Source organism: Idiotropiscis lumnitzeri, chromosome 2, assembly GCF_059441095.1.
Source record: "Idiotropiscis lumnitzeri isolate Australia: NSW breed Sydney's pygmy pipehorse chromosome 2, RoL_Ilum_1.0, whole genome shotgun sequence".
Lineage (NCBI taxonomy): Eukaryota > Metazoa > Chordata > Actinopteri > Syngnathiformes > Syngnathidae > Idiotropiscis > Idiotropiscis lumnitzeri.
This window is the reverse complement of record NC_142392.1, coordinates 2,830,148-2,856,879: the sequence shown is the minus strand read 5'-3', so window position 1 is coordinate 2,856,879 and position 26,732 is coordinate 2,830,148. Positions and strand designations below refer to the sequence as shown.

Genomic DNA, 26,732 nt, shown 5'->3' with positions numbered 1-26,732 from the left:
ACAATTAAACGTCTCCCTTGTCTCTATTTTACACACGCGTATCGATCACACTGATCGATACGCGGCTGAAATGGACTGGAAGTGTGGGAAGTTATTAGTATTGATCAGAGCTGGGAGACCATCAATCAACGCATGCACACACTCGTGCAGAGACATAACAACAGTGTGACTTCAATAATAGAGCACAAGGCCTCTGGCAAAGCCCCCTAGGGGGGTCCGTGCTGTCAGCGCACGCATTTGGCAATGGTGATTAATATCCCGCAGAGTGTCCTCATAAGGTGGACTCAGCGGGTTCAAAGTTTGCATTAGAGAACGGCGAAGCACTTCAACGAGCTGTTTATTTTTTTTCCTACCCGCACACTTCTGGTGACAAAATGGCCTGATGAGATGAATTATTAACAAAGAGTGAGACCTGAAAGATCACATTACACTAAGCACACTAATTAGTTTCATTATTGTTGGGCCCACATGTATTAATGATTCAGGACACAAAATGTTGCAGTAAACCAGCCAGACATTCTGTAAACATAAATTCAAGCAGAAAATGACATAAAGATGAATTGATATATTGATTAGGAAATAAAGCACCACTCATTTAAACTTTTAATTCCATACTTTTATTGCAATGGTATGAAACGTTTACATTTTCAATTTTAATCACTTTTAAAAAGTTGATTTTTCTCTTTTTGAAACTTTTTTTAAGCTTCCTCTCCTGCTAATATATTTTTACAATTTATTATTATTATTATTATCATTATTCTTCATTTTTTTATTTTAACGGATTTACGCGCGCTCATTATTTTACGCAGAGTGTAATCGATTTGTCAGGCCTCGCCTCCCTGCTCCGGACGCGGCGGGCGGGGCTTAAATGGGTCGCTGTAGTTTGGATTTGCGGGCGGCTTGTCAACTGCCAGAGCGGTGGCGGCGGGCTGCCACGGTCGGCAAACCTCACCATCCTCTTCCCAGGAGGAGTCGGTGTATTGTCGCGTCGAGCATCCGCTTATCTTGGCATCGGGGATGTTTTCGTTACGTAGCCGGTAACTGGTCGCTCGAAAGCCGAAGACTGCAACGCTGTGGTGCCAGCCGGAGATATGCCCGAAGCCGGTGGAGCAGCTGCGGGGAAAAGTTTCACACAACTCGGGCTGCGGTTACTCCATCGACGCTAATATGGTAAACGTGTTGATGTATGTTGTTCTAAAGAAGTTGAGACGTAAATCAATTGCACCCTGTTGCAAAACGTATAATTTGATTATTGTTGCACTGTATTGCTAATTTGCATGCCACGTTGATGCAAACAAATCAGGTAACTCGTCACCGATAAGCGATTCTGCTATGAAATAATAATAGTCATGAAGTATAAACAAAGTATCTGTGCAACACTCGAGTGGAACCTCAAACACCTGTCACCTGCTCTTTAAAAAAAATGCCATCACTTACCATGCCAGATCTCATTGACAAAAATAATGTTTTCTATCGAGGGTGAGTGTTTATCAGCGGCAAACAAACAATACTTCACGCTATTTGGAGTATTTTATCTTGCGTGTATATCACCCCGATCTGTGATTATTCCTCAATACTAAACGGCACGCTTTTGTTCTTGAGTGGTGTTCTTTTTGTTTTTCTTGAAACGTGCAACTTTTTAAAACATTCATTTTATAAATTGAGTTTGGCGGAGATGACTTGATTTTCATAGTTTGGCAGTGTTGCTGCTTGCAATCAATCATACAGTATAAACTCGACTTGCAGTCATGGAGGTTGTTTTGGACAGTAAGAATGCAAGCAAGGCAGAACAGGTTTGTCCGGTGTACACGTTCTGATTCAAATCATTTCTTTGCAGTAAATAGTGGCTGCATGTTATTTTCCTTCAAGTTGTGCATTGTTGACATAAACGCCGCAGATCACGCTGACCTGCGTTATCAAGCTCGAGTGGGCCTCTATTTAAAGGTCACGATGTCTAGATCAACTCAGAGATGAGAGTTTCCAAACGGAACATCGTCCCAGTCTTGTTTTTGACTGCAAACACCTTCCCGGATTCGTTCCTCCGGGGGTGTTGAGGTGATTCCTTGCGCCGTCGTGCTCATACACGTTCACTCCAGGCTGTCTCATTTGCCAAGCGACCGTTTTCCATCCCGGAGATAGGATTGAAACGCTCCATCTCACTCGGATTACTTGATTACATTTCGGAGGCCAGAGGTTCCCTTTGACATTTGGACAGAAGGACCAATTATGGAGGCTGCGTTCGGAATCATCCGCTCATCCTCTGCTCCCTGACCACTACAAAGGGTGGACTAGGAAATATAATCCACGAAAATTCCTTCGTATAGGGAGTAGGGATTGTAGAGAATAAATTCGAACACCATCGCTTATTCATGTTGCAAAAAATGACTAATATTGTTGCATCTTACTGAGGACTCACATCTCCATTTATACCTTTGTACAATACTGCCCTCAGGTGGCCGAGGGATGTACACCAGAAGGAGCAGCACATCGCAATGAATTAATCATAACACACAAAACTGTTTGATTCTTGACATTGTAAATTAGCAGAATACATTGAGGGTGCTAAAAAATGGCAATCTCACGACATCGGGCACAGAGAATTTATTTGATTTTTTTTTTTAGCTGGGGTGGCATTATTCCATGATGCCGTACGTGTGATAAGAAGCTTCCCTTCGAGGAAATGGATTTGCTCGACTTTGTTTGTCTTGTTATCAGGACATCAATATGGACGGCCTTTTAATGCCCATTTGCTCTCGTTTGCGTGTTTACATAATCATAATAATCCTGTCGTTTGTGGAGTGAAAGTCTCAAGCTGTGTTTGCGCTTCCTGACTCGTTGGCCTCCAGGCACCCTGCCGTACATTTTCCTCGTGGGCGTTTATTTTGCATTTGTTACCTTTGCTGCCATTTTTATTTTGTCACAGACAAAGCCCGACTCATTTTCAGATGGCAAAATTGTGACAGCAAATCTGATCATCTTGATTTGTCGTTTTAGACCACCCAATTTTGCTATGCTGCCCTCCGGTGGTCCGGGGTAAGAATAGTGAGAAGAGTAGTTTGTTTCTTGTTGAAAGTATTTTAACGTTCACTTGAACCAAATAAAAATGTAAATGTAATGACCGTGCGCATCTATTTTGAAGTATATTTTTTAGGATTTGTATGTCAATATTATACAAATAATACATTTCTGTGTGGGAAGTCTGCTGAATGGTTGAAAGCGGCTTTAATAAATGCGGCGCCGGATCTTAAATGTGAGCTTGAAGCGTTTAATGCTTTTGATTGACACGGCACTTTGCTGGTTTTCGCCATTGAGAGGCAAGAAAAAGGGGAGGAGAGAGATTGCGACTGATGGCCTTACTGGTGGGCCTTTTCATTTATCTCCGTTGTCACAGCTAGCAACCGGCTCAATGTTGTTCCAGGCTCGCGGCGGATGGACGTCACTCTTCGCGACGTCGAAGGTACGAGGGTTCGGTGTACACGGATTAGCGAGCTAATGTGGGCTAATCCCGCCGGTGATAGTCACACACTCACCAGCGGCAGCCTTGTCGGGTGTGTGAGTTACACGCTGTGGATTAAGACAGGCGCAAATACGCGACCCGTGAAAGTGATACACTCACACATACACACCCCCACATACACACACACACACACACACCCCCACATGTTAGTCATCCACACACATCTGATCCAGTGCCAGTGTGAGAAGCACATCATTAGTTTGATCTCAAAATTGCCTCCACAGGGATGATAAAAATGTCACAAATGGAATCAGAAAGACAAATAATAAACGCCTCCCTCAAAATAAATGTTGCTCTTTTCCCTCACTAGGAGAAAAAAAAATGGCACTAATTTAATTGATGTTTCCACTGACACGATATGTTTTAGTTTTGCTTCAAGGTATGCTTGTTTGTAATCTATTTAGACAAAAGTAGTGCTTTTCCACTAACCTGTGGAGAGAAAACGTTTGCGATTTACTGTTTGTAATGGCCCACTTGCATTATTCTTATTTATTTCTTTTTGGGTCTTCTTCCAAAAATCTCGGAATTCCATCAATGTCCAAAATCGTCGCCTGGCCTCCTCAGCAATTTAGAGCCACCCCCCCCCCCCCAAAAAAAAGGAAGCAAGGGTTGCTGGGTAATCTTTTTGAGATTAAACTGTCGGGATTACAAGAGTAGAGAAGAGGAGGGATTACGACAATTTTTTTTTTTTTAATGCATTATTTGGTTCTTAAATCCCGTGCCGTCGCGTCGGAGCGTTTGAAGCGTGTCGAATAGAAACATAAAGTAAAGTGAGGCGTTTAAGCTGTTTAATTGCACGCGTCTTGTATGTTGTCACTGTTGTTATATTAGCCAGCTGTGTGTTGCCAACATTTGATTGATTTTGAACTCGATAACCAGCCGCAATTGTCGCTGGATTCACTCCCCCGCAGCCAATTTGTGGAGTGCAGCCCGTCAAAACGTATACTGTCGAGCATATTTTATAGCAACACATGTTTTGAATTATTTCAACTATGTGGGATCTGGAAATTCCACAAGTGTGCAGTTGTGCACTTTTTACCCCCAAAACAAACCAAACTACTCACGTTGTTTTTTTTTTCCCGCATTAGTTTTGCCTATTATGTTATTTTAGTTTTTGATTTAGATTTTTTTTTCTAGTGGAGCTGAATACAAGACGCCGGTAGCTTTGTACTTTGCCTCCGTTGGCTCAGGGCCACTAAAAGTGATCCTGCGTGCACGTGTATGTTTTTTGCGAGTATGTTTGACGCCCCCCCCCCCCCCCCCCCCCCCCCCCTTGCAGGATGTTCCTCCCTGAAGCTCCTGCGGCCTCCGACTCATTTTGCATTTCACCTTAATGTGTCCTTTTCCTTTTCCCTAATGAACTTGTGTGCGTGAGCGTGCTCCGAATTGAAATGTAGCCTTAATTTAGACGTCAACGTTTTAATGTGCACACTCTTTTAGCAGAACGGCTTCTTCTATCTGTCCCCCCCTCTTTTTGGCACCAACATAGATGTTTTTTTTTTTTTTTGGTGCTTAGTGACGTGAGCCAACTGAGCTGTGTCGCTTATTCTTCCCCCGTGTTAACAACCGAGCTCGCTTGATTAAAAGTGCCATTAGCACCATTGGAGAGGCGTCAAAACACACTCACACAACACGCGGACGCACACACACATGCACTTATATACACTGCTTTAAGTGTAGATTACGTGGAAATGAAGCTGCTGTTGCAAAGCGGCGGAGGTTATCTCCGTGATGCATTAGTCCCCATTTTTATTCATGGATCAGCATCGGTTTGCGTATCACAAGCGCGCATCACATACACAAAGTCCTTGGCAAAAACCGCAGTGTGATGGATTAAGGCCTGCAGGAGTCCTGTGTTAAAATTCCATATTTGTCCCGAGAGCAGCACGACTAATGCGGTGAACTGACTGTTCAGTTTTACGTTGTATTTAAATCAGCAACTTGCAAAAAAAAAAAACGTTCCGTGCCAGACCGAGGTGTCCCTTTTTTTTTTTCCATTTTAGCCCTCTCATCCTTTTGAAACTCCTTAAAGCACTCCACAACTAATTAAAAAGTTCCTTTTCACTCCATTACTTTCAAGAAATTGGAGGCCATTGTATAAGATGACTTTTGGAAACGGAAACCAAGACACTTACCTTCACAGTTCTCCAAACAAGAGGCGCAGTGTGCTCGCTTCAAGCTGTTTTTGTCACTCCCAAGTGAATTAAAGTGAAGGTGCGAATGATGACAGCGATTTCGCCGGAGAACACGGCAGCACTTTGATTTTATTTTTTTTTCCCCCCACGTCATGTGTGCGTCCAGGCGGAGCGTAGCGGCTGCGATGTCCTCAGCATCCCGGTGCCCATGCGGCGCGGCGGCTCCGACTCCAACCTGGACGTGGTGGACGGCGTGGGCCTGGACTTCAACAAGGGGGCGTTGGGCATCGACAGCCTGCAGCAGAAGATCCTCAAGGTTTGTATAGAAATGCATCAGGGCCCCGATTCCGCCTATTGAGGACCCCTGACAGTTTGTGTCAGGTATCAAGACTGTTGACACATCTTGTCGTCATGGAAACTGTCCTGGTGCTTCAGGTGACAGAGCAGATCAAGGTGGAGCAGACGGCGCGGGACCAGAATGTGGCCGAGTACCTAAAGCTGGTCAACAATGCCGACAAGCAGCAGGTGAAAAAAAAAAAAACAACAAAAAAACCTTTTCCAAAGTATACTTCCCTGGGAATTTACCGAAACCTGTTCCACTTGTTTGCCGTTTTAGATGGTGCGCATCCGCCAGGTGTTTGAGAAGAAGAACCAGAAGTCAGCACACTCCATCGCCAGGTTGCAGAGGAAGCTGGAGCAGTACCACCGCCGCGCCAGGGACAGCGAGGCCAACGGCAAGCACGGCCACAAGGACGGCGCCCGGGACTCGGGGGGGCACAGCAAGGAGGGCAGCCTGCGTGACGTCAGCGCCTCGGGGCGCCACCACACGCTGGACAAGGTCAAGACCGTCGGACCGGGCGTGTCGCTCTCGCCGCCGTTCTTCTTCAACAAGTCGCGCGGCTTCGCCAACCTCATCCGGAACAGATACGGCAGCGCCGACAACATCGCGCACCTCAAGAGCATGGACGCCGGCTCGGGGCTGCGCGCCGAGGGCGGTGGGCGCGGACTGAGCGGCAGCGCCACCACCGTGGCCAAGACCGGCAAGTACCACAGCGACGACGAGTGCTCCACCGGGACCTCTGCGTCCGCCGACTCCAACGGCAACCCGGCCGGCGGCTCGGCGGCCGGCTCGGGCAGCGGCGCCAAGCCCGACGGCGGCGGCGGCCGACTGGCCGAGGTCCTGGAGATGGTCCGAGACATCCGCGAGGCGCAGACACAGCTTGGGGATGACATCGAGGCCCTCAACGCGCAGTTTAAACGTGACTATGGATACTTCACTCAGGTGCTACAGGAGGAGCGATACAGGTGTGCGCTTCACTCACAAAATCACAACCACTCGAGCCTGACGCTAAGCAGAGCTGCAATGTTGTTGGATGCAAGCTTACATCGTATTGCTCACGTTTTATCTCAAACCGAGAAAATGATCTCGATCCCACCAGATGGCGCCAAAGTTATTGCTTTGGCCTGAACACAAAAACGGCAAATACTGTACGAAAATCGTATATATAATAGTGACTGTAAAACTTGATATGGATTCACCCCGCAGTCGAGGGGTGCGTCTCAAAGTACCGGTCCCCTCATAACTGACCTGGCGATCACTCTAATTCTTGGTCTTGAACTTTGAAAGTTGCACTGAACCCCTCGAACCCTCCTGCCGTGCGTTTTGGGCGTCAGGTACGAGCGCCTGGAGGACCAGCTGAACGACCTGACGGAGCTCCACCAGCACGAAACCAGCAACCTGAAGCAGGAGCTGGCCAGCATCGAGGAGAAGGTGGCCTACCAGGCCTACGAGAGGGCCAGGGACATCCAGGTAAGCGGCGCCGACCTCACCCCGGAAAATATCTTACACAGCGGCGAGGAGCTAATATATATGCGTGTGCGTGTTCAGGAGGTGCTGGAGTCGTGCCAGACACGCGTGTCCAAGCTGGAGCTTCAGCAGCAGCAGCAGCAGCAAACGGTGCAGCTGGAGAACGCCGACGCCAAGGTGCTGCTGGGCAAGTGCATCAACATCATGCTGGCCATCGCCACCGTCATCCTGGTGTGCGTGTCCACGGCGGCCAAGTTTGCCGCCCCGCTACTGCGCAGCCGCCTCCACCTGGCGCTCACCTGCGTGGGCGTGTCGCTGCTGGCGCTGCTGTGGAAGAACTGGGAGCATTTGCAGTGCGCGCTGGAACGATTGCTGCTGCCGCACTGAGAACGGCGCCAAAAGCTGTTCAGGATGAACCTCAAATGCACTAAAACACTGGTTCTCTTACTTCTGATGCCAAAAATACGTGGGGGGGAATTTGATCTCTAAGTAGCATCATAATGACCAAAATTAAAATACAATACGTGTTCTTCAAAAATGGCAGATGCAGAGGTTTTATTCCTAAATTCCAGATGGGTGCCAAAAACAAAACATTTAATGCAAATGGAACTGTCTTCACACATTTATGCTACTGGATAAAAAAAAAAAAGCCACTTTAAGCTTCTGCAGTTTTTTAATTCTTAATTCAGTAATACTGTTATGTACCACTAGAGGGAGCCTCACTGCAAGTTGTGCAAAGAGTACGGAAACGTTCAACAGTTTACAAAAGGTCAAATTTCGTTCACCCGTGAACATTATTGACAATTTAAGGTTCATCCTGAAATTTCACCGCCAGGTTGAATATCCTGAACTTTTTTTGTGAGTTTCGTAGCTTATTCGTGTGTCGCCATGGAGACACCAAACGAAGAGTTTACACATAGCCTTTTACACCAGCACTTGTTCGCGCTCACGTGCCGGGACGGAACAAAATTCCAGAAAAACTGCTGACGGACGCCAGCGACGCCGTCCACGAAGAAGCTGAAGACTGAGCTGGTCACAACGCTGCCTTCGGAAAAGACAAACGCCACACGCCCACAGCCCGCCTTGCAGGGAAGTTCATTTTGTGCGTCTTGTTCAATGTTTCACAATCTGATTTTGTGTTTTTTGTTTTTGTGTACTCGTCTTTTCGACATTTGGGAAATGGGCTTACTGTTCGTAACATTTTTTGCATGGCATCGTGTAACTGCTATGATATGATGCGATGCATTACAAGCTTTATAAGCCTCAAAACGATCATGCGTCACCCACAATTAGGATTGTCTGTCTTTCTTGTACACGCTAACGGTGCAGGCGTTGAATATTTCCCAAATGGTCAAAATGTTCCTCAAGCACATGTACTGTTGTTGTGTCTCATTTTTTTGGGGGAGTGTTTTGTGAAACGCTCTCATTGCGGGTAAAAATAAAATAGCAAAGGAAAAAAAAAAAACTGAACTGCCTTTTATGATGTTTTGTGCTGCGTTCAAGCACAGTTCAGAACGTTCCCAACTGCCGCACATGTTCTTAATAATTCCTTTATATAATTTTTTTTGTACCCTTGACTTGAAGACTGTCCAGTCCCGTAAGGAGCGACTCAGATGAGGTTTTCTGTAAAATGGTGACACTTCAGCGATCCCAAGTGGCCTTTATCACTTAGACTGGAGTGGCCACGTGGTGTTCAGTGTGACCTGAATGCTGGAGGTGGACTGCAGCGCTTGCACCAGATATCACTGTGAAGATGCAAAATGGCGCCTCGTTCGTGTCCTTTCAAAATGGCATTTACCTGTAGTTTATGTTTTTTTTAATTGTCACAAAAAGCTGTCATTTTTAAACATTTGTTTCTGTTGGTATTCCACTTTTTATGTTTTTTTTTTATAGATATGATTTTTTTTTAAATGTCCCATGTATTTTTTTGTGAAGTGCACTGCAAGCATAATTTGGAATGAAAAACATTGTTCTCTTTCGAATGGTAAACAGAGCAAATAGTTTTGATGCATCATCCATCATTGATGTGGCTGGCCTACATGCATTATTCACTCGATGTTCTGTAGCTTTTTTTCTCCCCTACAACTTCTGTTTTTATGCCATCTTTTGATCTCTTACAAGTCCTGCTCATGTGCACGACTGGCTCCCAGAGGACAGAGTTCTTATTGGCTGTATTAACAGTAGACATAAACGTGCTGTTGTTGAAATGAAAAATAAAAATACAAATGAAAATAAACTGGAAAATCGCAACTGTAATCTTGGTGCCTAATAACGACAGTAAAATAATACTTACAGTTTGTGATCAAGAGCTATTTGTAAACATTTTTTTAATTTGTTTTATTCTATAAACTACTGACAAGTTACATAACTCCCAAATTTAAATGTCATTTATAGCATTCATTCGCAGGAAATGGTAAAAGTAGCAAAAATAGTCTTTGTGTACATGTAAAATTGGCATTATTATTTACAGTTGGTCAAATTAATGAAATGTATAACAATTTAAAAAATTAATACTCACCACACATTCGACAGTATGTCACCCACGCCACAAGGTGGCACTGTGTCTCTTCCGTTTGAACAACAAACCGGAAGTCGACCCAAATGAAAAAAAAGTTTAAAGAATATTATTTTCCTGTTGTGTTCACTGACAACGGCTGTTTTCTCATTTTAACACCAATGCGCTCTATTCACGCGTTGTCAATACTTCTTAAATAATTTTAGTTACGGTCAGTACAAGTGACGAAAGTACGTTTCAACCTCGGAGCGCGCCAACCACGCTTCTTTGGTTACATACGTTGTAATGTTAGCTGAGTAAGGCTAGTTTTTCTCGTTTTAATTTCGTTTATATTAATCTTTTTGTTTGTTTGTTTTTTTCGTATGACCTCAAATGGAGGAGCACACGGAAAGTGCTCGTGGCAAGGACGTGAACGAGAAGACTGCAAATGGAGACGACGACGATAAGGTTCGTAATATCCGCTATTTTTATCCCTAAGAGACTAATTTTCCCCAGATGTTTTTTCTCCTTCCCTTGCCATTTAAGGGTTAAGATCAGGGGATGCTGTTAATATTAGTTAAATTATGGGCACCTAAAGTCCTTTTTTTTCTGTGATTTAAGGGATATATTGATAAACTTGAGACCACTGCAAGATTTAGCGAAATAAAAACCAGACTTGAAATTCAAGTATTGACTTTGAAGACAATGCTGCTCGCTGTCCTATTTGCCACCATCATAAAGACGTGCACAAATTGACAAACACGTCAGTTACTTTGCGTGTTAGTGACGATTTGCTGGCTTAAACCATTTTGGCATCTGAATTGCAACAAACAAATTTCTTTGCGATAGCTGGAGTCATTGTAGTACTCACTGTAACAAAAATGAAACGATGTAACCAAAATAACAATGTACAGTTAGTCATGAATGCAATACTGCAGGAAATACTGAACAAAGAAGTAATTCAGTAATAGTGGCACTACACTTTCTTTTATTTTTCAAGTTGTTTCCAAGGCCAAACACTGTTTTGAAATTAATTTCTGAAAAAAATCAAATGTGCTTTATATCATTTTTATATAAGAAACAATACTGACTGAGTTTAAAAATCCACGAAAATCCAAAGTACATTTTTATTACTAGTACAGCAAGCGCACCACTGATGAGAGAATAACAGTTTTCATGATGCCAGAGGTTTTAGAGCTAGAGATTTGATTTGATATGATGGAATAACCCTGTAAAGTGTCTTTATAAAATTACTAGTCCACGAAAACTATGTTGTAATTATTTCTCAGATGAAGCCGGTCAGAACCATTTGTCCCAAAGAAGGAGAAGCTCCTCCTCAGGCATCCAACAGCGACTTCAGTCACCCGGTATACAAAGAGATTGCCTTGGCCAACGGTCACATCAACCGCATGTCCGAGCAGGAGCTGCGCATCAAGCTGTCTCAGCTCAAATTGGACACAAGGTAGGAACAAGCGACTGGCGACGACTCCGCACAAGCAGCCACGCTCACATCACTTTGGTGTTTTGTCGGCGCAGAGGCGTGAAGGACGTGATGAAGAAGCGACTGAAGAGCCACTACAAGAAGCAGAAGCTGACGCAGTCTGCGCCCGACCAAGCGCCGGGAGACTTCTTCTACGACTACATCTGCGTGGTGGACTTTGAGGCCACGTGCAAGGAAGACAACCCGCCAGACTTCTTGCACGAAATAATCGAGTTCCCGGTGGTGCTCATTAGCACGCACACCTTAGAGATTGTAAGAAATTAAAAAAAAAATAATAAAAATAACTTTTCGCTGTCAATTAGTTCCTCATTACATCTTTTTTTTTCTTCAGGTAGGAACGTTTCAGGAATACGTCAAACCTGAGTTGTACCCGACGCTGTCAGATTTCTGTGTGAGGCTCACAGGAATTACGCAGGTCTGTTTTTTTCCCCCTTGTGATCTCCTCAGAGTGTCAGATGGTGTTTTTAAATTTTTCAAAATGAATAATTGCTTAATTCTGCATTTAAAAGCGTTGTGAAATAATAAGTCTTGAATTTTTTTTTTTTCATTAAACTTCCAGATACTATGTACACCCTCCAACATAATGTTTTCACTCGCTCATTTTATAGATTTAAGGCTTGATAACGTTAAATATTGTGGTTTTATGCACCAGGACAAGGTGGACGCAGCCAAGCCGTTCCCGGCGGTCCTGAAGCGAGTTGTGAAGTGGCTTGACGGGTGGGAGTTGGGCACAAAATACAAATACACGTTCCTCACCGACGGGTGAGTGTCGCTCGTTTGTTCTCATTTCACCAAAACTTGTTGGAAGCCTGACATCCTTTTCCCGCCTTGTGCAGCGCGTGGGACATGAGCAAGTTCCTCAACATCCAATGTCGCGTCAGCCAGATACGATTCCCACAGTTTGCAAGGAAGTGGATCAACATCCGCAAGTGCTACGGCAACTTCTACAAGGTTTGAGTTTTGCATTTAAGCACAGACCTACACCAGGAGAAACTGTTAATTATAGTTTTAAAACTGGGATTTTAAAAAAAAAAATTTTTTATTGAGCTTTGTCACAATATTCAAAAACAAACATGTCGCAAATCACATTCAAATTTACATTTAAAATGCTAACATGAAATTATGAAAACATTATGCAGGTTATAAATCATCTATTTTTAAAATATAAAATTTTAATTACTCTTTTATGATATAAGGAAAAAAATAAGGTGACATGTCAGTTTTTTTGTCAATTCACTAGATATAAACCACAGAAGTATGGAAATACCCTTTCTCGCTCTCCAATAACAAATAACACTATAAGAAATGACAAGGCCATTCGGATTCTTTGGTGCAACCGCAAAATGAAAAAATTAAATCTACACCGGGAAATTGGTTATGTAGTTAACAAACTTAACAACTAACCACTTAAAACCTGCAGTATGTCTAACGGCCAGCAGAGGGAGACGTGTGTCTGAAAAAACACTTGGACTTGATTTATGTCCTCAGTCAACATTTTCCCAGCAGTAACTCAAAAACCACGTTCCTCTCCTTCCCACTCGTACAATCTGGAAGCCGTCGGCGCGGCTCCTCTTGATGCTTTTGACAGGAAGCCAGTAACTCGCTGTGTTCCTCGCCAATAGGTACCGCGCACGCAGACCAAGCTGAGCACCATGCTGGACAAGCTGGGCCTGCAGTACGAAGGCCGCCCTCACTCGGGCCTGGATGACTCGCGCAACATCGCCCGCCTCGCGCTGCGCATGCTGCGGGACGGCTGCCAGCTGCGCGTCAACGAGCACTTGCATGCCGGCCAGCTGCTCACCGTCCCCAGTTGGGCTCCCCTGGAGGGAGCGCCGCCTCCTCGCTGGCCGGGCACCCGCAAGTAAGGGGGCGCCGGGACGTCCGCGGTGCCGATAGTGTGGGGTTTTTTTTCGTCAATGCCATCTTGACACTTCCGGGGTCACACGCCGCCGCAACACCAGCACTGAGTGAGTCCGCACGGGACGCTGCTACTTGTCCATAAATAGCAGTTAGTTTGTTCAGAATGTGAGACGTAAACATGGTTTTGTTTTTTGTTTTATTAGTGTGATCTATTTCAACAGAAATAAACACTGCTGTTAAAGTGGTTGTCGGTCAAGGTTTATTTAAAACAAAAATCGCGAAAATTGATTAAACCAATAGGAAATGAGCCCACAATGATTTTATTTGGAGAATAAAAAGATATATTTTATTTTGCTTGTACAGAAAATAAATGTTTTTGGTTAAGTATGATGCCACAAGGTAATTCCAAGAGACGTTAAACTTATTTTGTCAATACCGTTTATCTTATTAATACTGCACCTCTCGGTCCATCCGCTCTTATGAAACTTGTACATGACTCACAAAGAGTGCAGGGATATTGTGCTTTGAGTTGAAATTTCAGGATGAAGCTAAAATACACAAAAAATGAATGCGGGTGTCCAACTGTTTAATTTTACAGTAACTTTGTTATCTAACAAGATATTGAACGGCCACATTTACAAAGCGTAATATCCTTGATTCTTTATGAGTAGATTCTGCTCATTTATTCACACTTTGGTTTTGCGGCACCGAGGTCCGTTGGGTGTCGAGTGGTTTCCGTCACGAATCCCGCGATTCAAAATGGCGCCTAAAGCTGCCTCGTTGGTCAGGTCACATGTCCGCTGTCAAAGGCCCTTTTCTCACTGGCAGGTGCTGTACAGCATCACCTTGTGGCTGATGTCATCCAGGATGCGGCGGGCCGCCTCCTCCAGCTCGGCCAGCTCTGCAGCTTTAGCCTCGAGGATTTTCTGGTTGTCGTCATAGGACCTCTCTAGTTCTGTGAGCGCAAATTGGTGATTTAGAACTTTTGTAAATGCATTGCGCGTGACTACAAACTTACCTTGTAGTCTCTTCAGCTTGCTGCTGCTCTGAACCAGCAACTCCCTTGCCTCCTGCTGCAGCTCATCAGCTCGTCTCCTCGCTTGCAGCACCGACTCCCCCTTGTCCTCTAACAGGTCCTCCACCTCCTCCAGTTTGTCCTTCACCTCCGTGTCAAACTCCTTCACGGGGGCAGATCACGCGTCACGCACTGGGAGAGACTGATTTATGTCAAGCGGTGTGTTTGTGCGCCACCTGCTGGGCCTCGTCGGCCTCCTTCTTGGCACGTTCGCTGATCCAGTCGGCCGTCTCCGCCATGCTGTTGACCTCAAGCTCGTTCTGCCGTAGGAGGCCCACCTCGCGCTCCAGCTGCAGCAGGCGGCCCGTGGTGTTGCCGAGACGCTGCTCTGACACCGCCGTCTCCGAGTCCACCTGGAACACGCAGGGGTGTGTCACAATAAAAACGCGTGACCGCCACACACTGCCAAGATCATGCTCACAGAAAGTAGCAGGTCCAGAGTTCCCTTTGTGTTGGTCTGGGCCAGTTGGATGGCATCCATGGCAAGACTCTGAGCACGTTCTGTCTCGTCCAGAGCCGTCTTCACCACTTCTGACCGCTCCTTCAAGTTTAAGGCGTCCTTACTGGAGGACAGACCGGAGCAGCTCATACTCGATAACGGATTCAGACAATTGAGACAAATTTCTGGGTTAAGCGCTCTTCTCACTTGGCGGCCTCGGCCTGCTTTAACAGCTCCTCCGCAGCTTTCATGTCGTCAGCGCTCTGGCTGAGGATGCTCTCCACGTTGGTCAAAGCGTTGACCTTCTCCTTGATTTCCCTGGTCAGCTCCTGCAGCTTCTCCGTCGACGTGGGCATCTCCAGCGCTAAGACCTCGTTGGCCACCGCCTCAATGACGGATGCGTTGGCCTTGTCGTCTACGCCATTAACCACACGCTTTAGAGACGTTACGTTTTGGAGCATGTCGAAGCAGAGTTACTCACTCGTGAGCAGGTCTCGTATGTCTTTGATGAGGCTGCGCAGTTGCTCGTTGCTCCGCTCCACTCGCTCTTTGCTCTGGTTGGATTTGATCAGCACCTGCTGAGCGTTTACTTTGGCCTCCCTCGCTCGATTGCTGGCCTCCCACACCTGAAACCAAACTTGGTCTTTCCCGAATCGTCCTCAACAAAAATGACGCGTTGCTGACGTGTCCGCTCACCATCCTGGAGAGCTTGTCCACTTCCTGCATGGCTGCCAGGATTTCCTCATCCAGCTCCTTGGCAGACTTGAGAGCGGTTTGGGAAGTCACAACGAGGCCTTTGCAGCCTTCGCCACCACACCGGGTGACGCCGTCCTCACCCACGCAGCCCAACCCACCGCAAACTGAGCCGGCGCACTCGTCGCCTTCGGCCGTACCGCCGCACATCTACAGAAGCGGAATGAGAATTTACGTGTGAAAAATTCACATTGTGAGTTGTTCTCACCTTCTCGCTGAGATTTGACAGATCCAGTTTGTCCAGCTCGTTCTTGAGCTTGTCCATCTTCTGTGTGTTTCGCTGGTGCTTGCGATCAAACTCCTTCTGGCTGCCATTCAACTTCTCCTCGGTCACCTTACGAAGTGCCGCCGACTGCTCCACAGTGTTCCCAGGATCACTAGTAGAGGCATTGACTCTGATTTCCGCGATCAGCGACTCCTCATTTGCCTCTACGATGGTGTCCATGGCACCTAAACAAACAACAAAAGCACATCAATCTTTTGGCTCAAGAATTTTAACATTGAATTTTTAAGTGGAATTCTCACCCTGGAAGTTGGCATTCTTGGCATCATACACCTGCTGCCTGAGCTCCTGCACACGGCGTTCCAACTCATTGGCTTGGTCCGTAAGCTCGTCCAAGTTAGTCTCAGTGGTGTTGGCCTCAATCTGGAGGTCATTCAAGGTCTCCCCTGTTGTGTTAAGCTTCCCGTCCACGTAGGACATGACGCCACTGAGGAGGAGACTCCAATTAAAGGACTTCTTGGATCAGATGTATGGTTGTGGACATACGTGATCTGGTGCATCAGGTCCTGGATCTCCGCCAGCTTGACGGCTGCAGGGTTCTTCTCCACGATCTCCTTGACTGCCTTGACGTTGGTCTCCAGGCTGGTCACTATGTCTTTGTACGGTGCTGTTACGCCGCTGGTCTGTAGCTCCGTCACCTTCGCCTCCAGTCGCCGCGTTTGGTTTGTCAGCTCTTCGACCACCACGTCCCACGTGGCGAAGCACTGATGACAAGGCTGGCAGTCGGGAAACTCCCCCTGGTAGCCCCTGGCGCATTTGTCGCATCGTGGGCCTGACACGCTCTCCACGCATGTGCAGTGGCCGGTCGCCCGATCACACTGCTCGCCAGAAATCCCTCGAGGGTCGCAGTCACAAGCTGGAGGAAAGGAAGACACGCAAAAAAAGACCACCGTCATGGAGACAACTCCTCAAGGAAAAGAATCAACTTTCAGCTTTCCCTGTAAATAAACGACCTCATCTTGACTGGGGGGGGTCAAGTTGCCTCCCCCGTCACTACCCCACAAGCCTGCAAAGGAAGTCAGAGTGAAGGAATGCACCTCGTTCTGCTCCTAGTTGCCTGCTGTAAAGCGCTTTAAGGTGAAATAGGCTTGGAACGTGTGCGGGGGCAGGAGCCCCCTGTGAATCACAATGTACAGACAAGTTAGACTTTGAAGTTGGCTGTCTACAGCACCTCTCAGCTGTGGAAACTTCTAATGTCTCTCACACTAAGCGGTGACTTCTCCCACTCAACAATCTGTATGCAGTACTAGCCAGCAGTTCCACCTCAGAGTTTTAACAGCTTGATATAAAGCTTTTCGAGGGAATCGTTAAGGATTCCTGGGTCCTAGGAGTGTTGCTGGGACAACAAAGAAAAAAAACTGAGTATCTTGGGAGTTCTTGAACATCTGGTTCTCATGAGCAAAGAACACAAGGTCATTCCCGGCCGGAGCCAGCAGCCGTTTGAGTGTCAGTTGTCTCGTGATACCACTTTGCTCCACAAGGGGCGATAGTGAGACTTTGTAAGGTTATAAACCAATTTGAAAATAGACGAAATGGGATGCAGCACATGGGGCCACAAAATTGTTGTATTTGCCATACCGTGACACTTGACTTCTGGATTCCCCCAGAAGAGCTCCCTGCATTCCCGGCACGTCCTTCCACCAAAACCCGGTTTACACGAGCACCGTCCTGTCACCTGGAAGCCAAAGCAAACACACACTTTTGCAATTTTGAACAAAAGTGTTGTGTCAACATGCAGCCCACAATGGACCTTTGTACTTCTTCAGCGTATTTGCGGGACTTCCTTCCTCTGATGGTGTGCAACCGTTATCAAAAAGGATACTTGATGTCTGTGGTGGCTTGCATTCCCATGTTGTGTGTGTTTGAACAAAAAACTCTAATCATAGTGTAAACGTAGAGCAGTAATTCCCCACCAGCTGGACTTGGAAGGTGAGAACAATTCATGTTATTTCACAAGCAACCCCCCACCCCCATCTGATTACAGAGGTCACCACGCTGAGGACGTGACTGATTTTCATACTACTAACCTCATCACATGAGGAGCCAAACGAGTGGACCGGGTCGCAGTCACAGTGCTGGCATCCCGTCCTGCTCGCCATGTTCCAAGTGTCCGGTGCGCAACGCTCGCAGTTCTGTCCCACCACATTAGGCAGGCAGGAGCATTGGCCGCTGTGCTGATCACACTGGCACTCATCTGGCAATGAACACGCATGTGGTGCCGTGCCCGCTGGCTGGCACATGCACTCTGAAAGACAACCAGTCAAGCTTAACCAGAAGTTTCCTCCACCATCATTCAAACAGCAAGCACTTAACTTTTTGCAACTTGCATGACTCCACTCACTTCTGCAGCTTTGAGTGGCAGCGTTGCCATAGTAACCAGTTTTGCAGTGCTGGCAGGCATAGCCGTCTGTGTGGTACAGACACTTGAGACACGAGCCAGTACGAGCATCGCAGGATCCGGGGTCTTGCGTGTTAATGTTGCCGTTGCACTGGCAAGCCAAGCAACGCCCGCCGGGCACCAGCGGGTTGCCAAAGTGACCTGGGGCACACTCGTCACACCTGGCACCTAAAGGAAGTGGTTGGAAAATCAGGATGTGGTGGAAGAATCTTTCAGGGAGTACTGAGTTACTGAGTAGTTTACAGTTTTACACAAGCTAGAATGTGTGTGTGTTGTACCTTTGTAGCCGGGGCTGCATACACACACCAGCTGGTTTGTCCCGTCCTCCATGTAGCAGCTGTCAGCAAACTGACGTGCACTGCTCGGACCGTCGGGGCACAAACAAGGTCGACACTGGCTGCCGGAGCCCAACTCTGGGTCACCATGGTAACCATCCAAACATCTGAAAGGTTAACGTGAGATTTGATTGAGGAAGTACACACAGAATTCGCCCTCTCGTACCTTTCACAGTAGTGTCCGGCGGTTAAGTCTCGACAGCCTTGACACTCGCCGGTCTCGGGGTGGCAGACTTCACTGTGGCCGTTACATTGGCAAGGTCGACAATGAGGGAACCCCCAAAATCCTGGTAGACAGTGGGAACACTGGCGCCCCGTGGCCCCGGGAACACATGTGCACTGCCCGGTCGATTCGTGGCAAAGAGCACCAACTGACCCTCGAAGGTCACACTCACAGACTGGGGCAAGAAATTGCAGTCTTACTGCGTCTGGAAGAAAACAAGTGGGAGAACCTCCGGACTTTCTGGCAAACACTTACGCCTGCATCCGGCAGGGCTGAAGAGGAAGGTGGCAGGGGCGCAGTGGTCACAGTTCCTGCCGACCACTTTGGGGCGACAGTGACACTGGCCTCCGCTGGGTTCACACACGGCGCTGACAGAACCTTGAGGGTCACACTGACATGCTGGGAAGAAAACAAAACAAAACATGTTTGGGATACTTCCAGAGTCAAGATGATTCTGCTGCTCCAGAAGACATGGTTGACTTGGTTTTAAAAGGATTCTTTTGGTGGCGAAACGTACGCATGGCTCCTTTGTGCAGCAGTGCGGAAACACTGAAAATGTAGTTGTTGCAGATGTCCGTCATCGGGCTCTTGACCACGCTCTGGCTGCTCTCCAGGCAGCGGTAGCGCTCAAACGTCTCCCACGCTGCTTCGCCCTCTGTACCGAGGAATATTTCCAACACTCGGACCCGGGGCATCAGCACCAACTACAAAGAAGAATGGGAGGCATACTAAACATGTCTCAATGCTGCGTGGTTGATGTTTTAGTTAAACGTACAGAATCGATCAGCGTATAGGGGCTCTGCATGTCGCTGTAGGACGAGTAAAGCGGCAGGCCGAGGTGGATGGTGTAGTTCTGTCCCTTCTCAAAACAGACGGGTGTGGGCAGTAACACGTGTCTGGAGGAAGCAGGAAATGTGTGGTGAGGTGGACGATCACATTTCGTTTGAAATGCACATGTTGGGTTGGGTTACCTTGAACCGGGTGGCAGAGAGACGTACTGCTCGTCTCCATCACTGATGGAACTGCTGCAGTGGGCGGAGTAGTTGGGAGGGTTGAAGACGGGACGCTGGACTCTGAAGTCGACCTGCTCCCACTGCTCTGGAAGCTGTTGATAAGCACCAGATGTTGGTCATACTCAATGACTAAAAGATCTGTAAAAAGTCAGGCAAACAAAGTGAAGCTAACCTGTGGCTCGTAGCGGATCAGAACGTCATAGTCCATGGAGTCTGGGATGTTGTCAATGTTAAACTCTAAATAGGTTCCTTCTGGTGTATTAGCAAAACCCATCCCAGTCCACGTTGGGGTGCGATCCAGAGGATAAGGTCTGTGGACTACTGACACACCCTGTCATACAGTCATTCGGTTTTAAAAATAAATCTTTGGAACAAAAGGTTGGTGGTGTGTTGGTGTGCTCACCGGTCCGTGATTGGCGTCCTCAGCCTCGTAGGTGTAGTGGTCCAGAGCGGTGAAGTAGTAGCCGGACTCAAGTTGGTTGCAGCGCCTGCCGAACATGTGCTCCCTGCATTTGCACTGTCCAGACACCGGGTCGCAGCTGTGGAATGCCACAATCATTTTTTTCTTGGTTGTTTTTGCTGTTATTGAAAATTAGTGGACATACTCATTGTTGAGAGCCCCTCCCTTGTCGCAGTCACATGGTCTACATCCATCCATGTCATTGGACAGACCCCAGTGTTGTGGCTAGGGTAGAATGAATGTTAATTTGGAAATGACAGAGCGTGAGACATGCACAAACTGAGGCTTCCTACCAGACACTGGTCGCATTCATGGCCGACGACCAGACGCTTGCAGAAGCACCTTCCTGACTCCGAGTCGCAGGAGTTGCTTCCGGGCAGAGTTCCCAGTGGGTTGCAGGCACAAGCTGCCAAAGCACACAACTCAAATTCAGCTTTGTGTGTTGTTCTTATGTGAATGTGTGATCATCACATGAGAATGGGAAAATGAATTTTCAGATTTGGGTCATGGAAAGTTCACTCTGCATTGGGACACGTCTTTATCGTTGCAAGACATTTGCATTCCAATTTTGTGGTGTTTCACAAGACGTGCCAGGAAATCCCGTACTTGAGTCCATAGTGATTTGGAGTTCCTACCCAAGCATCCGTGCGGGCCTTGTCCCAATCCGTAGTGTCCATGTCTGCAGTGGTCGCAGCGCACCCCCTCAACATGCGCTTTGCAGCGACACTGCCCCGAGATGAGTCCGGCGCCCACATCGGTCCGGGCGTCACAAAGCCCCCCCTGCAGGGATCCCACCGGATCACAGTTGCAAGCTGTGGAGAAAGTTCTGATTAGAGATGACTTCAAGAAGGGAAAGGAAAGTTGTTTTTATTTTTTTTTAACGTACGCTCGCAGACATTGGGGTCGCGCAGATCTCGGTTGGGGTGCTGATAGAAGAAGGGAGCGCACTGCTCGCACTGGCGGCCGACCGTGTTGTGCTGACAGTCATCGCACACGCCGCCGCTAACGTTACCTGTGGTCTTGTAGACGGCCATATCGAAGTGGCAGGAACCCGAGTGCCGGTTACACTCACACCCTGGAGAGGAGACGGAGGCTCTGTCCGTTTTGTGGGCTCTTAGGAATGCGGAAAGTCGTTCAGAGGCCATTCCAAGTCTTACTCTTGCAAGCGTGTGTGTTGCGGCCCTCGGCAGGCCTCCAGGGAAGATCATGATTGAAGTCCTTACATCGCTCGCAGTTCAGTCCCTCCGTGTTGTGGTTGCACACGCATCGCCCGTGAACCTACGCAACACGCTCATCAGAACACGTCGTCGTTGCGGGAGGCTTGGTGACCACGTGTGCTGCCCACCATTCCCTCGGCTCCCGTCGGCGCTCCATCGATGGGGGCGCACTCTGAGGCGTGTCCGTAGCAGAAGCAGTTTCCCCGGACGACCATGTCGTAGAGGGCGTAGTAATACTTATCTGTCACCTCCTTGCGCGTGTCCAGCAGGTTGTCTCCCAGCGTGTGCAGCTTCAGGAAGTTGATACGCAGGTTGGTGATCTTCAGCATGTCTGCACAACAAACGACACAACAATGAAGTTTTTTGGACTGGGCGTTCATGGCCAAGTGGCTCGGATCGCCACCTGGGGGATCCCATTTCAAGTTATCTACCAGCAGGAAAATAGACCTGAGACCCCCAAAGATCCCCTCAGTCCTTGAGCCAGGCTCCTACAGGTTTTCATGTTGACAGATCTATTTTTTTAGGCAATTGGTGTGGACAAAGATTGTTTTGAGTGGGGAGAAATGTCTTGTGTACATGGACATATCCGCCTCCACGTGCGAAATTCCTTCCCAGCGTTTTCTTCCCGTCTGACCTCATTTCCCAGACTGCATTTGCTGGAATTTTCCGATCCCTTCCTGGGGGGTTGGAATGAAGTGGCCTGCTGGCCAGTGGGGTCAAGGGTCAAGTGAGATGAAAGTATCTGAAGATTCTCTTACTCTGAATCCTCAAGCTGTACGGATCCTCGATCTCAAAGGCGGGGTCCAGCACCCGGAATATCACCTGGGAAGGTGAGGAAATGTTCATTTCATTTCTTCAGTGATGCCATGTGTTCATTTTATTTTGTATTCTTTCATTAAACAGACCTCTCCCTCGGTGGAAGGTTCGATGTCTGAGTAGTGCGAGTCGCAGATGATGTCGTCCACCTTGCCCATGGGCCCCGGAGACACGCCGGGAAACGCTGTGCGGCAATCGTAGGCAAAGTAGCGGTACACCTGCCACGCCTTCCCGAAATCCATCGAACGCTCGATCACCATGGCGGCGGGCCGAAACGTCTGAAGGTAAATGACACAACCGTACGAGTTAACGCACGTACGCAACACATCGGAATGTCGGGTGATGTCACAGGCAGCGTAAGTCCAGCTGGCCGCCATCACCCTGTCGGAATGGTAGAGTTTTACGCCTCGCTATCTTCCCACCACTCATTCACATTCCTCCGCCACAGCTGGCCCTCGCCGACTATCTCACGGGACCCTTTCCACCATCGACTGAAACGTGAAAAGTGTGTTAACGTGTGCGAGGCAGCAGCACCTTAAACGTCATGATGAGGTGTGTGAAATGAAACTCCGCTTCCAGGTCCAGCTTGATGGTCACATTCTCCACACCTGCGCACAGGAAATGAACAATGACACTTCCTGTGCGGAGCGTCGACACAGCCGGCACACTTTGTCTCGCACGTGTTCGCACATTTGAAATATGTAGAACGCATCTGTGCTTTCAAATCTGTGATTAACTGCCTACGCCAAGGGGCTATATGATGATGTCATAGGAGCGTTATGAAAAACTTTACTCGCAATTTTCATTTTTTTTTTTTTAAACATTGCAACCTGAATACTATAATTAAGAAAATATTGCAATATGAGGAGAAATTGATTAGAAATTAGGTGGGTTGCCTTTTATAATTATTAAAAATAAAATCGCTACCCGAGTGCTTTTCAAGGGACCCACTTTACATAAAGTTATACAGTATATTGTAAATACAGTAATATACATTTTTAATGAGCAAAAAAATGATGGGAATGCAAATGCAAAAAAGAGAGGAGTATGCTATAATACACACGCGCACACACACACACACACACTGCAGTGATAGTAGCGAGTAATATTGGACAGTTGACTGCGAGGGAATTCGGAAATCCCAAACGAAACGGCGATGCATCTGCAGCTTCCTGCTGCTTCCCAGCCATCTGCCGAGCTGGCTGATGCCCGTTCCCACCACTCCCCTCAAAAAAAAAAAGCAGATGAGGGGATTCCTGCTTTAGACACACTTAAGCATGCAGCGTTGAGCCTGCATCTGTTCCCATACATTAGCAGTCCGTTAATAAGCCCGTTCATGCGTGGACGTGGTGAATGAACACGAAGATTATATGGATTTTGCACCTGTCTCCTTTGCACTCTATTCAGTGCCGGTGCTGCTCCACTCGCTGATGAAGATGTCGGAGGGGACTCATGTGTCTCATTACCACACCTGTTTCTCACCTGTACTCCCCACCCAGAAACTCCCCCTCGCTGTGATCATTCCCACCCGGCCTCTCATTAGCCAGCTTCTCACGGGTAAGCCGCGGCCGCCTCGGACTCACCGTTTTGCGACTGCCACCACGTCTTGAGGCGGTTGGGGGCGAAGGTGGTGACCACGTTCTCGATGGTGTGGCTCAGCGGGTTGACATCCTCGTCGTACGGTTCCCTGGAGTCGCACGGGAAGCAGTTGGTCTCCTCCTGATGGCGGGGGGAAAAAAATGCCGTGAAAAATATTTGACGTTAAAAAGAATTAGCTCGTTGGATCTCGTCGAACATTTGATGTGGCCAAGGCAACATATTTTATATTAGAAGCATGCCGCTCAAAGTTTACAAAGTTAACTGCTTATGGGTGGCGGCAAAGCACTATGTTTTTCTAAATGAAGCTCCTCAATTCACTTCAGCATATTTCCTTAGCACCAGGATGCCACAAGATGGCGACAAAGTAATACACAGATTTGTTATAATTGTGCTTCCTGTCGCAATACATTGCTGGCATGAATAGATAAAAAAAACACATTATTTGTTGGATAATTTTTGTTCGGAATCGCTGCATTTGCGTGCCTAATATTGTTTCTGAAGATGCTGGATTGAGACGTGTACGGTGTGTGACATCAGGTTTGCATCTGGTACGTGTTGCACAATTTTTCCCAAAGCCAGCTGCCATGCATCGTGGCCACAGAACGTAAACGACATATATGAATGATGTTTACTACACCACGTCAGCCTGTTCTGCGTCTGTGCTCAAATATCCACACGAGTCTTCGCTTCTGCGTTTACAGTTGCGCTGAAAAGTGAGAGTTACCAAATAAGCTCTTCCTGCTCTCATTTATTGCGCATATTTGTAGACTGTGCTCATCCCGGAGCACAAAGACACCCAACAGTGTGTGCCTGTGTGTGAGACTCCATAAGGACGCCTTTCAAGCCAAGCAACAAGCCGCCACGGGCACTTTTGACGGCGCACAGGCCAACATTTGTGCCGCCGCAAAGAGCTTTTTATTGTCGACGCGAGAATGTCTGAACTCCCACTCCTCACGACAGCGAGCAGATACTGAGCGTGTGCGCCCACGTAGGCATTGTGATTGAACCCAAACTCACAAATAAGTTCCATGAATTGAATTGACAACGACAAACATGAATCAAAAAGACCTTAATGAGCGACGAAATAACTTTAAATTTGACCCAAATAATTACAATGTCGAGTGACCACTTGGGATGTCAAATATCTCAAATCATCTTTCCCCTTTGAGATGAATGGAAGTTTCATTAATGCGTTCCAGCCTCCCCCCAATTTTTTTTTTTTAAATGAGAGAAATAGCATTCTATAAATTACATAATAAATTTGAATTGTGGAAACAAGTTAACAGGAAACTATTTTTAACAGTCACAACAATTTAAGAAAAGGTACAGAATGGTTACTCGATGATACTACTGCATCTTGTCCAGGAAGTGCGAACAACAACTCAACCTCCTGCAAGAATTCTTCAGCCACGGAATTCTTTCATAGTTTTATGAGGTTGCAATGTCCCGACACAGGCACACGCAGTCACGATGATGAATTTGCTGAGTGTGTCTTCATTTGCGTGCATATCTGCTCACCTCCAGGTGTCCCACGATGCAGAAGGTTTCGCCTCCACGCAGGCCACACGTGGACGAGGCGTTGAGCTTGTGGGCGCGTCCGATCAGCAGGTCGCCCGTGGCCGGGTAGCAGCTGCCCTCCGTACACACGTCCGCAAACTCGGGTGCCTGCGTCCAGGCGGGACACCACAGCACCGCTAAGAGCAGGATACAGGACATCATCATCGTCGTCATTCCACTGCCTTATAGGTCATCCCCAAAAAGTAGCTCATCACAACCACTTCCAGCTCACTAGGAATTAAACTTAAGCTCCTGAACATCCTGGCTACTGTCAAAACAAGGAAAGAGAGTAATAGCTGGCATGTGGCTTCCATTAAGAGCCATGTTGTTGTTTCCTTTTTTGGCAGAGATGAACAAAACATGACATTTCCCTTACAGGATTGACACTACTCATGTTTCCCCCCAAAAACTTACCAAAAGTCGTCCAAATTTGGATGAGGAACGACATGTCGGAGCGTTGACAGCCTATTCGGAGTCTTGATGGCTCCTGTCTGTGTTTCTCTCCTCTGGTAGTGTGCGTGTGTGTGTGAGCGCAGGAGAAATTCTGAGGCGTGGGAGTTTTCCTTGGAGGAGTCCGCATCCCACCAGCAACTGCTCTTCCCAGATATTGCGCCCTCTGCTGCTCTAAATGTTAATTCAATATTATATATGTATTGCATATGTCTTGCAAAATTGCAAAATACTTTTACATGTACAACATAGAAACTATTTTAATACAGCCAGAAAGGGAATATTTGATACACTGCTCTCGTAGTTTCCTCACTCATCTGATGGACTCGGTTTGAATCCCGGTCACACTTTCAAAGTACATTTTGACACCCAGCAATTTAAACTTGTTTTAATTATAAAATAAAAAAAAACAATTCTCTCTCTATATATATATATTTATATTTGTAGATATCTTTATATATTTATATATATATTGTTTTATATATTTATATATATATTCATATATATATATTTATATATGTATATCTGTATATATAAGATTTTATATATGTATACATTTTGACACCCAGCAATTTAAACTTGTTTTAATATAAGAATAAAAAAAATGCTCTCTCTCTCTCTCTCTCTCTCTCTCTCGCTCTCTCTCTCTCTCTCTCTCTCTATATATATATATATATATATATATATATATAAATCGGAACTCATATTTGTTTTCTGTAAAATAGAATAATCAGTTTCAAAATAAAGTGTCACTCTAAATAATGTACCATGGCGTATCGGCAGTAAATAAATGTTTAAAT

The 26,732-nt window shown here is 46.8% G+C and overlaps 3 protein-coding genes across 9 annotated transcripts; 2 read left to right on the top strand and 1 right to left on the bottom strand.

Moving 5' to 3' along the window:
* Positions 1-888: 888 nt before the first annotated feature.
* Positions 889-9,709, top strand: LOC148341249 (transmembrane and coiled-coil domain protein 3-like). 3 transcript variants are annotated; one of them, XM_088288411.1, is made up of 6 exons: positions 889-1,170; positions 5,819-5,968; positions 6,088-6,177; positions 6,269-6,957; positions 7,327-7,462; positions 7,541-9,709. In XM_088288411.1, exons 1-6 carry the CDS (start codon positions 1,168-1,170, stop codon positions 7,844-7,846), a joined length of 1,374 nt encoding a protein of 457 aa, XP_088144537.1. In that variant the 5' UTR covers positions 889-1,167; the 3' UTR covers positions 7,847-9,709. The 3 variants fall into 3 exon arrangements, with proteins under 3 accessions (XP_088144537.1, XP_088144539.1, XP_088144538.1); XM_088288413.1 differs by having other exon boundaries at positions 889-1,184; XM_088288412.1 differs by lacking the exon at positions 889-1,170 and adding an exon at positions 4,785-5,731.
* A 340-nt stretch (positions 9,710-10,049) lies between these two features.
* eri1 (exoribonuclease 1) lies at positions 10,050-26,222 on the top strand. Of its 5 annotated transcripts, none has more exons than XM_088289083.1 (12): positions 10,050-10,204; positions 10,353-10,421; positions 11,243-11,415; positions 11,490-11,706; positions 11,786-11,869; positions 12,107-12,216; positions 12,291-12,405; positions 13,077-13,315; positions 14,143-14,271; positions 22,157-22,340; positions 22,414-22,610; positions 25,450-26,222. In XM_088289083.1, the coding sequence occupies exons 3-9, from the start codon at positions 11,243-11,245 to the stop codon at positions 14,168-14,170; spliced, it is 966 nt and encodes a 321-aa protein (XP_088145209.1). In that variant the 5' UTR covers positions 10,050-10,204; positions 10,353-10,421; the 3' UTR covers positions 14,171-14,271; positions 22,157-22,340; positions 22,414-22,610; positions 25,450-26,222. The 5 variants fall into 5 exon arrangements, with proteins under 5 accessions (XP_088145209.1, XP_088145206.1, XP_088145207.1 ...); XM_088289080.1 differs by adding an exon at positions 22,775-22,878 and having other exon boundaries at positions 10,050-10,421; XM_088289081.1 differs by having other exon boundaries at positions 10,050-10,421; positions 22,283-22,340.
* lamb1b (laminin, beta 1b) lies at positions 13,640-26,075 on the bottom strand. The gene is made up of 33 exons (XM_088289076.1): positions 25,897-26,075; positions 25,444-25,619; positions 23,910-24,045; positions 22,861-22,934; positions 22,416-22,604; positions 22,269-22,332; positions 21,639-21,841; positions 21,451-21,571; positions 21,180-21,368; positions 20,929-21,105; positions 20,587-20,699; positions 20,439-20,518; positions 20,237-20,372; positions 20,006-20,164; positions 19,792-19,925; positions 19,596-19,716; positions 19,338-19,524; positions 19,076-19,219; positions 18,764-18,995; positions 18,541-18,704; positions 18,206-18,430; positions 17,892-18,109; positions 17,443-17,539; positions 16,351-16,720; positions 16,107-16,291; positions 15,790-16,031; positions 15,525-15,731; positions 15,310-15,454; positions 15,036-15,243; positions 14,811-14,952; positions 14,566-14,742; positions 14,333-14,492; positions 13,640-14,269 (listed from the first exon to the last, which is right to left on the bottom strand). Exons 1-33 carry the CDS (start codon positions 26,060-26,062, stop codon positions 14,133-14,135), a joined length of 5,478 nt encoding a protein of 1,825 aa, XP_088145202.1. The 5' UTR covers positions 26,063-26,075; the 3' UTR covers positions 13,640-14,132.
* Positions 26,223-26,732: the final 510 nt, after the last annotated feature.